At 43.8% G+C, this 13,652-nt stretch overlaps 1 protein-coding gene across 2 annotated transcripts in view; it reads right to left on the bottom strand.

Annotated features, from left to right (window-relative positions):
* Nucleotides 1-13,135, bottom strand: part of VLDLR (very low density lipoprotein receptor) — a 42,228-nt gene extending 29,093 nt beyond the window's left edge. For both annotated transcript variants that reach the window (XM_073669269.1, XM_073669255.1), the window contains exons 1-4: nucleotides 12,634-13,135; nucleotides 1,188-1,307; nucleotides 648-770; nucleotides 104-226 (exon numbers count right to left, since the gene is read on the bottom strand). In XM_073669269.1, coding sequence (XP_073525370.1) covers nucleotides 104-226; nucleotides 648-770; nucleotides 1,188-1,307; nucleotides 12,634-12,694 — 427 coding nt within the window. In that variant the 5' untranslated portion in view covers nucleotides 12,695-13,135. The remainder of the gene's footprint in view (nucleotides 1-103; nucleotides 227-647; nucleotides 771-1,187; nucleotides 1,308-12,633) is intronic.
* Nucleotides 13,136-13,652: the final 517 nt, after the last annotated feature.

Raw genomic sequence — 13,652 nt, forward strand, 5'->3', positions numbered from 1 at the left:
TTATGTGCATGCTGCACAGCATTTTAAAGGTTTGGGCAGAGGGGAAATGTTGCTTTAACGCCCCTGTAAGCGCAGAGAGCAGCTATGGGAATTGCACACTTACGACAGTTCTCTTCATCCTCTGCAGTGTCACAATCTGGTTCACCATCACAGAGCCAGGAGATGGGGATACATTGCATGGAGCGGGCCCCACAACTAATTTCAGTCTCTCTGCATGTTCTCATATCTACAATACCACAGAAAAAAAAAGTGCTATATAATATACATGACCATAGACTACAGTTTTAGAATTGTTGCATTATATACAGAGAAGTGCTTGTAACAGTTTTAGAATATCTGTAAATTAAGAGCGTCTCCAAGAAGTTAGTATGTTTACTAGTCAGATAATCTTACCAAATACATTAAAGGCCATTGACACCTCTAATAGGGGAGGGAGGTGGAAACTGCATTCGTCATGTTGGTGCCAGAAACCGTTGCACCATCTTACAAGATGGTGCAACATGCAATGTTACCGATCAGAACAGTTTAGACAGATCTAGGCATCTGGACAGAACATTTCTCCATTTACAAGTTGTAATTTGTCCAGTATTTTTAGATGTTCTATAGCGACTTCTGGTGTTAACGATTCATTTGCAGGAGCAACTTACGACACCGCTCTGCTGTTTCATCAGAGCCATCCTCGCAATCTGGGTCTCCATCACACTGCCACCGCTCTGGGACACACTGACCATTGGCACATACAAAATCTGCCTCTGCACAAGTTTTCTTTACTGTCAATTAAAAAAAAAAAAGCCTTTATATACACACAATGTTTTATATTAGTTTATACAGTACTCCTCAGCTTTAATAAAAATAGTTTGCCAGAGAAAGCTTATGTAAGAACATATTTCCTCCATGGTGCACACGTCACAGCTCATGTGGCGTTAACCATGTTACAAAGAGGTCAGAGGCAGAACTGAATCAAATAGTCAACGGATTTGGTTCCTTTAACAGCAGCACAATAGGATTGCCCTCAAAGGTTGTAATTAAACAAGGGCAACATTATTGAATGGATTTTCAAAAAGGACTCAAGGGAACAGTGAGTATTCTTGCAAGAAATTTTTAATTTTAAAAGTTGAACATTCCCCTAGGCCAAAAATGAATGAAAAATACAACTTTTGCCAAATGAGTTGTTTACAAAGACTTACCACATGAACTTTCGTCACTCCCATCTGAACAGTCTTCATCCCCATCACACTTCCACAATGAAGTAATACAGCGTCCATTTCCACACTGAAACTGAGACTCTTCACAGAGTGTCTTGGCCCCTGAAAATATATATAAATTATATACTACATAAATCTCCATCTAGAAACTTGTACAATAACCATGTATTAGGAGGCAACAGCTTACCTAGTCCAACACCTGAGCTGGAATCACTTGACTTTAAACAAGGTCTGTATTAGGGCATATGTCTTAAACAAGCCATTGGCAGCATCCACAGTAACAATTAAACAAGATATATACTGTCCAATGTGACAACATATGGACATGTCCTGCATCTTTGTACAGTTCAGGCTGCACGATTTTTAACCAAGCAACTCCCTTCCATAGTAGAGTACATTGGAAATGTCTGTCTGATCTGGGTAGACATCTAGCCCTACTGCAGGCACCTTAGAACTTTAGAATGGGGCAGACAGGTTCCAGAGCAACCTGTGCCGATCTGCAGGTGATTGTGCCAAACAAGACCATGGATTCATTAGGGTGAGTGACCACGATAAGTCTGCAGCACAGATGCTGCAGCTCCTGCTCATTTTGTGCAAGTGAGCGGTAGCATTTCCTCATAGAGGTTAGGTCTAGGGGGAAAGCCCCCTATGCAGATCTGCAAGAGAAACTGACGTGGTGCGGTCTGGAAAGCCGTGGCGCATGTCAGTGTCCACAGGTGATTCACAGACGCATAGTGGACATGGGATTTTCTACAAATCCATCCAATATGCTGTAATATCTGTCCGCTGCGGGTTTGACGCTGCATAAGTCCACAGAGTCAAACCTGCAGCGGCTCCAAATTGTGGGCACATACACTTCTAGTTTGTAGTGGTAGAAGCCCTGATAAAGATTTTCTAGCATTTCTACCTTCCCCTAATATGAAGTCTCATGTAATATTTACTACAGGCAGATAAGGAACAATTACACGGGCAGTTTATGGGAAAATTGTCACTGTAGTTTAAGCCCACACAGGGTATGCAACATTTCCCATTCATCCTTAGAATACAGAAGACAACCATGGATACTTCAGCTTCATATTTTGACTGGAGGCACACTAAATTGGAGAACAATTTAAAGATACAATTCTGTAGAGTACTTCACTCATTTTGATACAGTCTAAATATTTCTTTAGCTTATACTAAAAGTGTCAAAATTCTATTGATAAATTTTCCCAAAAGATACTCCAGAATATTGTCAGCCTAAAGTAAAGCAAGCTTATTTTAAGTATGACAGCTGAGTCAATTACATGTCTTGGCAATTCTTTTGATGGCAAAAAATAAGATCTTTAGAGCAGCAACCTCATGCACCTATAAAAGCAAAGACATAGCAATTGCCTTTCATTGTGCCATAAACATAAGATGAGTTCTGAAGCACAGATGACGCTCACCAAGTGCTGAAACCACCACATTACCTTCTTATAACAGCTGCCTAGATTTGCTGATGTAAGACTTGTCAAAGCTTTAATGCTGCCCCTAGGGGCGTTCTAGATCCAACTACAACAGCATCTACAGAAAGTTGCTCATTAAACTGCCACATTGTTCTTTTCAGTGTGTCAAGGCCAAAATATTTTTTGTAGTGGGCTCAAAGAAGCTATTGAACACACAAGACTTGTGGCACACTGCTATGCCAAACCTTAACTATAGCATTTAACCCTTTATGGATCCTCAAAAACCACAAACACCTTACTAAAGTTCTAGTGCCTTGCATACGCGAGCCTGCACTGTATGACCTTGTGCTCCTTTTATCTTCTGGCTGTGAAAGATAAGCAAGCCTTCTGGACATTTTGCATAACATGAAAAATTAAGATATACACCTTCCAAACCACCAAGTCAACCCCCCACGTTACAGGTTATCTACAGCCACATGCAATTTTAGGCATTACCTGCAGAACAGGTAGTGAACATGCATCATTAAAAACACTGCTACCCTTCAATGCAAGACAAAATCTGAGTTTCCTGTAGTGTGCACCAATCCCAGTCTACAAAAGCCAACAGCAGAACTGTTTAAAAGGGAGGGTCACCAGGTTTTTACCACCTAATCCAAGAGCAGCATAATGTAGTGAGACCCTGATCCCAGTGATGGGTCACTTACTGGGCTGCTTTGTGTAGTTTTGATAAAAATCACTTGTCAGCAGATTAGAGGACTAGTAAACCTGCTGCCAGGTAGTGAAGTACATTCATGAGCTCTGAATAACCCCCACCACTGATTGGCAGCTCTGAGGACACTACATGGGCAGAAAGCTGCCAGTGATAGGATGTGATTATACACAGTTCTGCATTCAGAAGAGTGGTAGTTATTTTATAATAGTACATAGCACATTAAAGTAATCCATTGTGGGAATCAGGGTCTCTGCCCATACATTATGCTGCTGAGATGCAGAAGCAAAACCTGACAGGTTCCCTTTAAGTACCTTTATGCTGCTTGTGGTAGGTCAGGATGCTTTGAAATAGACTTTATGTTCAGTCAAGTTTTATAGGATAAGGAAAATTAAATGAACTGTAGAGCAAACTGCATAGTGAGTGCAGCATGCTACCCAATCTATGAAACACTGGAGCAAATAACCAGCTAGTTCCTAACTCTTAAGTCAGGAGAGCAGATGCTTTACATTCTTGGAACAGCACTGTATGGGCAAGTATTAGTGTCACATGAGAATGGCTACTTGTAGACAGAACTGTCAAACCAATACCTGCATCATGCAACATTTTTTAAAGCATGATCTCTAGTGACTGATTACACTGGTACCTTAATAGCACCCATTAGATCGATTGGATAGGTTTGCAGTTGTATGTGACTAAGATCTATCTACAGTCATGGCCAAAAGTATTGAGAATGAGACAAATAGTAATTTTTCCAAAGTTTACTGCTTCATTTTTTGTAATGGCAATTTGCATATACTCCAGAATGTCAAAGAGTGATCAGCTTAACAGCAATTACTGTACTTGCAAAGTCAATATTTGCCCAGAAAATGAACTTTAACCCCCAAAACACATTTCAACATCATTGCAGTCCTGCCTTAAAAGGAGCAGCTAACATCGTTTTAGTGATTGATCCATTAACACAGGTGTGGGTGTTGATGAGGACAGGGCTGGCCATCAATCAGTCATGATTAAGTAAGAATGACATCACTGGACACTTTAAAAGGAGGCTGGTTCTTGGTATCATTGTTTCTCTTCAGTTAACCATGGTTATCTCTAAAGAAACACGTGCAGCCATCATTGCACTGCACAAAAATGGCCTAACAGGGAAGAGTATCGCAGCTACAAAGATTGCACCTCAGTCAACAATCTATCGCATCATCAAGAACTTCAAGGAGAGAGCTTCCATTGTTGTCAAAAAGGCTCCAGGGCGCCCAAGAAAGACGAGCAAGCGCCAGGACCGTATCTTAAAACTGTTTCAGCTGCGGAATCGGACTACCAGCAGTGCCGAGCTTGCTCAGGAATGGCAGCAGGCTGGTGTGAGTGCTTCTGCACGCACTGTGAGGCGGAGACTCTTTGAGCAAGGGCTGGTTTCAAGGAGGGCAGCAAAGAAGCCACTTCTCTCCAGAAAAAACATCAGGGACCGACTGATATTCTGCAAAAGGTACAGGGAGTGGACTGCTGAGGACTGGGGCAAAGTCATTTTCTCTGATGAATCCCCTTTTCGATTGTTTGGGACATCTGGAAAACAGCTTATTTGGAGAAGAAGAGGTGAGCGCTACCACCAGTCTTGTCTCATGCCAACTGTAAAGTATCCTGAAACCATTCATGTGTGGGGTTGCTTCTCAGCCAAGGGAATCGGCTCACTCACAGTCTTGCCTAAAAACACAGCCATGAATAAAGAATGGTACCAGAATGTCCTCCAAGAGCAACTTCTCCCAACCGTCCAAGAGCAGTTTGGCGCCCAACAATGCCTTTTCCAGCATGATGGAGCACCTTGCCATAAAGCAAAGGTGATAACTAAATGGCTCAAGGAACAAAACATAGAGATTTTGGGTCCATGGCCTGGAAACTCCCCAGATCTTAATCCCATTGAGAACTTGTGGTCAATCATCAAGAGACGGGTGGACAAACAAAAACCAACAAATTCTGGCAAAATGCAAGCATTGATTATGCAAGAATGGACTGCTATCAGTCAGGATTTGGTCCAAAAGTTGATTGAGAGCATGCCAGGGAGAATTACAGAGGTCTTGAAGAAGAAGGGGCAACACTGCAAATATTGACTTGCTGCATTAACTCATTCTAACTGTCAATATAACCTATTGGTACTCATAATATGATTGCAATTATATTTCTGTATGTGATATAAACATCAGACAAACCCTAATAAAAACCAGAGGCCAGCAGATCATGTGAAAATATAATTTTGGTGTCATTCTCAATACTTTTGGCCATGACTGTATATCCCCCTACTGCTGTACATTTTTGGGCAAGTTATCAGAGCATCCCCTCTATAGATCACTTCCTGTGCCCTACCCAAGAGTTACTAACCCCCCCCCCCCCCATCAGGAATGTGGAGATTTTCTATTTGACACAGAAGGCCTGGAAACCCCTTTAGAATAATATACACCCCTACTCTGCAAGGAGTGAAACTCCTGGAGCATATTTATTAGTTTTATATGGACAATTGGTTTGTGATAAGGAAAATGCAAATTTACTGACTCTTGAAAAATAAGTTCCGACTCGTGCCATGATCAGCAAACCCATTACAAGGCTTGCTCATTTATTGTACAAGGGCTCTTAAGGGATATTGCAGCCAAGTTGCTCAGCATCTCCTTCTGAAGAAACACATGGGCAGCCCCTCTCCAATAATGTACTGCCTGATCTCCAGGTGGGTTGGAGACCCCAGTTCAGAAAGGTATAGGGATGTTCGTTGGAATAGCCGTCTACCAATGCACTGTTACAAACTGATGAGAAGCATGATGCTTTTACTGTCAATTCTATTAGTCATTATAAGTCTGCTCTCAAGAACCTAGCAAAGTACACTTGTCCGTTGTGTGTAATCAAGCTGGTGTAAAACTAATCAGGAGCACAAGAGTGCCTATGACATTCTACCGGTACAGTGTTAGACGGCCTGACAACTGATCAGCCTAAAAGGGCTGTTAAATGACTGACACACATGGACTTTACCCTATGGTAATTTTAGTGTGATGATGGAAAGAGCAGCTACCAGATAAGCCTTCTCTGGTGCAAAGAATCTGCAAGTTGGACACCAAGGTACCTTTACATGGCAGACTATGTAGGAAACATGTGTATTTGCATTAGAATCTCAGGCTGGCATTTGGATTTCTGCCATGGTTTTGCAGTTTATACAGCTGGAGATCTAGCCTACACAACTAATCTGCAGGTTTCCACCTAAATAATTTGTTTTCCAATACAGAACGTGCAGGAAAGAAAGTAAAACATCACTTACCCCACTTAGATCTGATTAGTTGGGGGGGGGGGGGTGTCTAATTAAACTGGTGTATTAGCATCCCTACATTCAATGAAGTTGGACTTCATGGTAGTATGATCAGTGACTTATAACCCTGTCCCAGCTTTGCCAAGTTTTTGGCCAACAGAGCAGAATATGGAGAAGCCACCATTTATCAGTGTGGGTTTGACCTCCTCCTCCCAATTACACCTAAAGCCTTACCTGTAACATGTTAAGTGTAGTGACTAATGTAAAACCCCAAAGGCTCATGCAGAGGTCCATGGATCTTGGTCCGATCACAGACAGTTAGTGGGTCTCAGTCTCCTGAGGCTGTCACTGTTTCTATGGCCCAGTTGGGAGACCTGTAGCCACTCCATGCATTGTGGCCTCTGATCGGACATCTGCATGAGCCCTAATAGCCACCTTTACAGTGTAGTTGAAGGTCACATTTTGGTACCTGGAAGCCGTGTTTGAGGGCTCAGAATACCATAGAGACCATTACCCTGATTCAGCAAGACAAGCATTGCAGGTCTTCATGAGGGAAGGAATAGTGGAGAGGATCCTGATTCATAGAGGTGCACACCTCTGAATCTGGAGTGTGACAAGTGGTGTGTCCCACACCAGAAGTCTTACTCCAGTGATATTTCTGCCATACAAGACACTGCAGCTTGTCATGCATTACATGATGTGTGGTGCCACACTCCACCCTTCTGGCAGAGCTGGGAGGAACTGGTCTGGTAAAAACACCAAGTCAAGACATTTTTGGCTCAGTTACAGCAAACTTACACCTTTTATATACAAGAAAGCTTTGATTAATTGGAGCCAATAAGTCCAGAAAAAAAGGTCTGCCCTTTCCTCTGTAGTAAGGTGTAGCTCCAGTATGTTCCTGTATGCAACCAGGAGCTGAAGACTACTATACTTTCAGGGATCATTTCTACAGTTTATATTCTTTAGAGCACATTTCTCAAGTCAGTCACTGTAGTTCTATACATTAAGAGGGTTGCTCCTCTTCTATGAAGTGCATGCTTGCATCCAGACTGCTGGGAGGTGGGTTCCTGCTTGGTTGACAGTTCAGACTAGCTGCATGGTTTCCCAATACCTATCTAATGAGGCAGCATCTAAAGTGCAGGAGCATTGAAGCTGGCTGGGATTGGACCTCAGCAGCTCTCCAGTGATACTGCTCAGCTTTAGAGTAGTGCCTGTATTCCCCATTTGGCCACTGCATTGATGGCGGTAACCTAGGAAACTAACCCTTTAGAGAGTCAGCAGCCTTATGCCATTTAATCTGAGATCAGCATAATATAGGGCAAGACAGCTTGATTCAAGGGATGTGCCACTTATTAGGCTGTGTTGTATCAGAAGGAGACAACCACCTGACTAGCTGGTCTGCCATAAACATGTAACCCCATCCCCACTACTGACAGGCAGTTGGCCGACACTATGCAGGGGTGTGGGTGAGGTTATACACAGAAAACTGATTCTAGCAAAACAGCACCAAGCAGCCCAGTAAGTGACACATTGCTGACATCAGGGTTGAAGCCACTACAGCATGCTGCTCTCGGATTACATAGTAAAAAAATCTGATGACCGACTCCCTTTAAAGTGAGCCTGACAGCTGATACATGCTGCCTATGGACTGGGCAGCATGCATCAGACACTGGCTGTATGATCTCAGCTGGGTATGTTCAACTCAAATGCTGCAGCCCCCCCCCCCCCCTCCTTTTACCTGGTAATCAGACAGTGTGAACAAGGTCTAGAGGCACATTCACTGCATTTCTTGCCCTCTAACTTGGGTAGGGTTGGCACCATTCTGCAACTTTAAGAATTTGGTTACATGAGCAGATGAACGATGTGATCATAATTTATGACTAGCAAACTGTCAGACAAGTTTTTATATAGAAAGAATTGTGAATTAAAAGGGTGAATAGTGATCGTTACAGTGAACATTGTTCAGTGTTCACACAGATTATAATCTAAAGTGTAGGTGTGATCACTTGATGGACCCAGGTCTTTTTTCAATTTATGTAATGGTCATATCCCATAAGTGATACTTTAACTCAAAATAAATAGTGTTGTACAAACATTAGTTGTTACTCTACAAAGAAATTCATAAATAATGAAGCTAAAACATTACTATTAACAGTAGCATTCGCAATAATCATAAAGCTTAAGTGTCTCGTTCCAATGCTCCAACTGCTATTGAACACAACCAGTCACTGAAGACCTACCCCATTTAGGACTTAATCTTTCAATGAGATTAGCAAAAGTGTGAATTAATAATTTTTGCTTGCATTTCGCACACAATGAGCATTTTTTTTGGACAGTCGCTCAACCCATTCACATTACACGATTATAGTGAATGATTGGTCGTTGGTTAGAATCTGAAGGATCATTGGCCAGTGCAATGTGCTGCAAGTCATCCAAAACACCTTTCAGATGATGGAACGGGTTTTCAGTTACAGAAACTTCTGCAGCATGTGAATTCTCCCTTAGAGGTTTAACATGAAGCACAATATGGAGAGCCCCCTCTCACTGTAAATCAGCAAATAGGTCTAATCTCATCAGTCACCAGTTAAATTAATGCATGTTAATCCTACTACAGCTATTCTTGGAGGGACAATTGTCTGCATTGTGCTGTATAGTAGCCCATGCTTTACGTAACCTCCCCTGAGTTTACAGCCAAGTTCTAGTGAATTGTAGGATACATTTAGCACATGTCAGTCAGCAGAATAAGTGACAGTCAAGCAGCTACTTGATAAAAAGTTTCGCCTACAAACAAGTCTAAAACAGCTAGTACTTTATCCAACTCCAAGAAGGCTGTACCAAAGGGGTATACAGAGAAGTGGATCATTTTCAGATGAATTAATCCTTCAGCCTTTTGTCACTGGGAAAGTGGAGAAGCATTTGACTATTAATTTGGGTGTTATTCTAGAAATATCAAGCACTGCCAGACAATATATAGGAGCACAAAACAAGATAAGCCTCTGGAAGCTGGTGGAGTGCTTTAATGAAGCAAGTGCTGGCATAAGCAGCATGTGCATCCACCACAAGAGTTACTCCAGCCTCAGGCTGGCCTACATCACTGCTGAAATTTAAGCCACTAGTGGTATAAATGGTGAATATGTTGGGTGGGCTTTGCCACTGCCCAGTTGCACCACTGGTGGAACTGGCATAAGACCACCAATAGTCAAAGTTCTGAGACATTTCATGGTGTTCCACTAGAACTCTAGCAAGCAGCTTCTTGAACTAGGACAACGATTGATGGTAATTGACAGGAGCTACAAGTGCAGAGCAGCTACATCTATACACTTCCTCGTGGGGCAGACAACCTTTAGTACACAATTTACATCAGTGTCTATGTTTTTCAACCATTTAGTTTACCCTGGGTATGAAAGGCTATAGTCATTCTGCAGAACAGGTCAGCTGTCCATTTACTATACCACGTCACTCAGACAACTTTAAAGTTCTGTATCCCCATATGAATGACATCAAAACAATGAAGAGTGATAGCACTGAGTGTCCTTGTTGCAGAGGGGGAAGTGCTTTATGGTGACCTTCACCGCTACACTTCATGTTTACAGCAGTTGTCTAAGAAAATATGCATTTTGAGTTACCAAAAAGGGATTTATTGGCATGTATGATATTCAAATATGTCAGTGACAGAAAGGCACAGCTTTGCTTTTTTGCAGACACTGGGTGTTTACTCTGGTAAAGGACAGGGCTGGAAGTGCTCCCGAGTAGCACATCACCACCTGACTACATGGCAACTTTCCCAAACAGAAATCCTGGAGTACTTGGAGATTTGTCATCCCAGCTGACAGATTTCAAGCCTATAATAGAATTTTTTACCCTGCTCTTATAGGTAGAAATAGGAGTAGGGACTCCCATGAGGAGAGAGCCCTTGGGGTTACAAGTATGTAACCACCACCCTGATGGATGACAATGGGCATGCCCTGCCACAGCTCAACCAGAAGTGCTTATAGCAATAATTTATATGTGGCGGCAGCCTAAACCTAACTTTTTTTAATAAATGCACCTTAGCCATAATGAAGATATGGCTGCAAAGTGTAGATTTTATAAAAAAAAAAAAAAAAAAAAAAATAGACTAAATCTTTGACTAGTGTAGAATTACCTCTAGGCTCATTGTTTGCCACTCACTCTGCATTTGACATTTGTGACTCTGGTCTTTCTGGAAACTGAAGTTCCTGGCAACCAGTTATTGTACAAGAAAACAGAGTAGTGTATGAAACTTTGGACACCATTTGTCCTCCTTTCTTGCCATGTCCATCATCCCACTGTCAGAAGAGGCCAAGAGAATCCAAGGTTTCATACTTTACACCCATCTTGCCTCATTCAACTCAGACTGAGGCTTGTGAATTTTCAGGGGGGGGATTGAAAGAACTCATCAAATCATTAATGTGTTGACAAATGCAGTGTGAACAGCCCCTTATTTGATCATGCACTCCTAAGATAGCCAAGGAAAAAAAACTGTACAGACTACAAGAACTTCTACTGGCACCTAAGGCTACACTTTACCTTCCGGCCTTGAAAAAAAAAACAAGAGGATCTGTCCACACAAGTTGCAGAAATTCTGGGTCAGTTTCATATCAAAGTGGGGTTTGCAGAAGTGTGCATGCCATAGACCATTCAGATGTATGGAATCTCAGATAAATTACCACACGTGGCTAGCAGTCTACAGCCAAGGCTCACCCTCCACCAGCTGCTCCCCACACCAGACACTTAACCATACCTTCCTTGACTTATCCCCGATTTCAATACCTTGTTTCAGATTCTGCTTGTGAAACTAACCTAAAGACAGGACAATATCTCTAATTTAGCTTCTAACCTTGTCCCTGATGGCATCACATCCATATCCATAAGAGTGGCCTTAGATCTGGCATAATGGGAGCAAGACGTGCAACCATTTCTTCCTTATTTAGGCCAGTCACCATTCTGTACGTTACTTTGGACTTTTCAGGTATACAAGCATACGAGTTAAATTATCCAACCACATTACATTGGCTTGGAACTGGTTAGTCGCCAGTTAAATGATTGGGTTGATCACAATGCATGGATGGAATGTGACAGAACAAGAGACTTTAGAAGGGTGAAGTGACCATAATTTGTAGTTCTTAATACTGTATTAGAGAATTGGTTTTCTAAACCAGACAGCCCCTTTAAGCCTGTACCAATAGTGGCTTAATGTTAGGCCCAGAGGCTGGAAATAAGAGTAAGGGGATTCCATATGGCAGCTCATCACCACAAAATGGGATGGCAGGAGTATTAGTGAGCAACTGAGCATGTAAGATGCCACCTGACCCAAGGCTACCGGATTAAGTGAGATCGGCTCATTGAGGAATCCTGTTAGCCAAATGATCTATTAAGGAAGAGGAATCATGTCCATGTATCGCCTCTCCACACAGTGGCAGACTAAAGACACAAAGGAAGGAGGTGGCTGGGGACCAACCAAGAGGCAGAGTGTTAACCCACTGCTAGAACTTTGTGTACAGTCCACAAGAATCAGGGTTATGGAGGGGGTCTTCCTAGCACCCACCAATGCTCTGGGATCAGGCCTTTAAACCCTTGCACTCCTTAGTTATTGGGGTCGAGAGGATGAGGGTCACCCACAGGAATAATGGAAGTACAGCCAGCACCATGACTGGCAGAATGAATGGTAGTGCCACTGAGCACAGATGCCCCTTACTTTTTACCCATAAGCCAACAGGCCACTGGGGCCTGCTCCTGGGATTGGGGGCTTATTAATGATGAATGAGGACCCCCACAGGGTGGCTACAGGGGCACAGTATATACCCAGACACCAGAGAACACATGGCACAATACACAGCAGGCACAATGCATGGGAGCCTTAACCCCTGCATCACCAAGCCGGCAGCTCCATTAACCCCTGACTTCCTGCAGCTGGACCAGTGCCCCCTCTCTCTGCAGCAATGAGCAGCATGCCCACCTGAGAGCAGAGCAATGGCCGGAGGCAGCACTCACCATGGACCCAGCATGTAGCCAGCAGTAGCAGCAGCACAACCCCCGGACAGGACGAGTTCATGTCGCGGCACCCCGCGGCCCCCCAGAGAGCCAGCTGGAGGGGGAGGACACTCAGGGAAACACCACCCTCTCTTTGTAATCCCGGAGAGCAGATTGCTGCCCCCGTTTTCCTCCGCACCAGGTTACCGACAGCAGCAAGCACCGATCCCCGGGCTGACGTGCAGGAGTGCCGGGCAGGGGGCGGCGGCAGAGGAGACGTGCGCTTCCCAGCGGCTGCACAGACGCTCCCTTATAACAGCGGCGGCAGCTGGCGTGAAGATGAGGCTGTGGAGCGGCAGGCGGCGCCCCCGAGCACACTGCTGGATCCGCTCCGCACGGCTCTGTGATCCCGCTCGGCCGTGGATTGCATGATCCGGGAAAACGTGCAGCCCGCACTGGTGCCGGCCGGGGATGAGAGGAGTGTGTGCATCACCTGACGGGGGAGGGAAGGGGCGGCGAGCACATGGCGGCGGCTGCTGTCAGCCTGGGAGTGACATGTGTCATGGGGGAGGGGAGCTATACAGTGTCTGCCTCCTGGTGTCCTTCATGTCACATGTGTGCTCCTGTCAGTCCCCAGCCATGAGCATGGAAGGTCAAACATGGCCACTGTATGTCAGCTGCTCAGTATTGGTGGCTTGTGTGATCATACACTGAGCCTAACCTGTTACAGACCTCAGAGCTGTACTCACAATTCTGCTGGTTGCCATTGGAAACAGCAATATTGTCATGAGTTTGTCGGAACTATTGTGCTTTGGGACAGTTCACATGTGGGTCATACTGCATAGTTTCAGCACTGTATTTGGTACCGACATAATCAATGACATCCCTGAAGTCTCATGCACACGCTGCTTTTTTTTTCCTCACATATTTTGAGCCCCGCTGCGTTTTTGCCGAGACGCAACATGTTAATTCTTTACTGCGCTTTTCATCCATTCAAGTAAATAGGTGAAAGATGCAATTAAAAATTCACCTAAAAATGT

This window comes from Phyllobates terribilis, unplaced genomic scaffold, assembly GCF_046119375.1.
Source record: "Phyllobates terribilis strain yellow unplaced genomic scaffold, ASM4611937v1 Scaffold_1__5_contigs__length_1240528914, whole genome shotgun sequence".
NCBI classification, from domain to species: Eukaryota; Metazoa; Chordata; class Amphibia; order Anura; family Dendrobatidae; genus Phyllobates; species Phyllobates terribilis.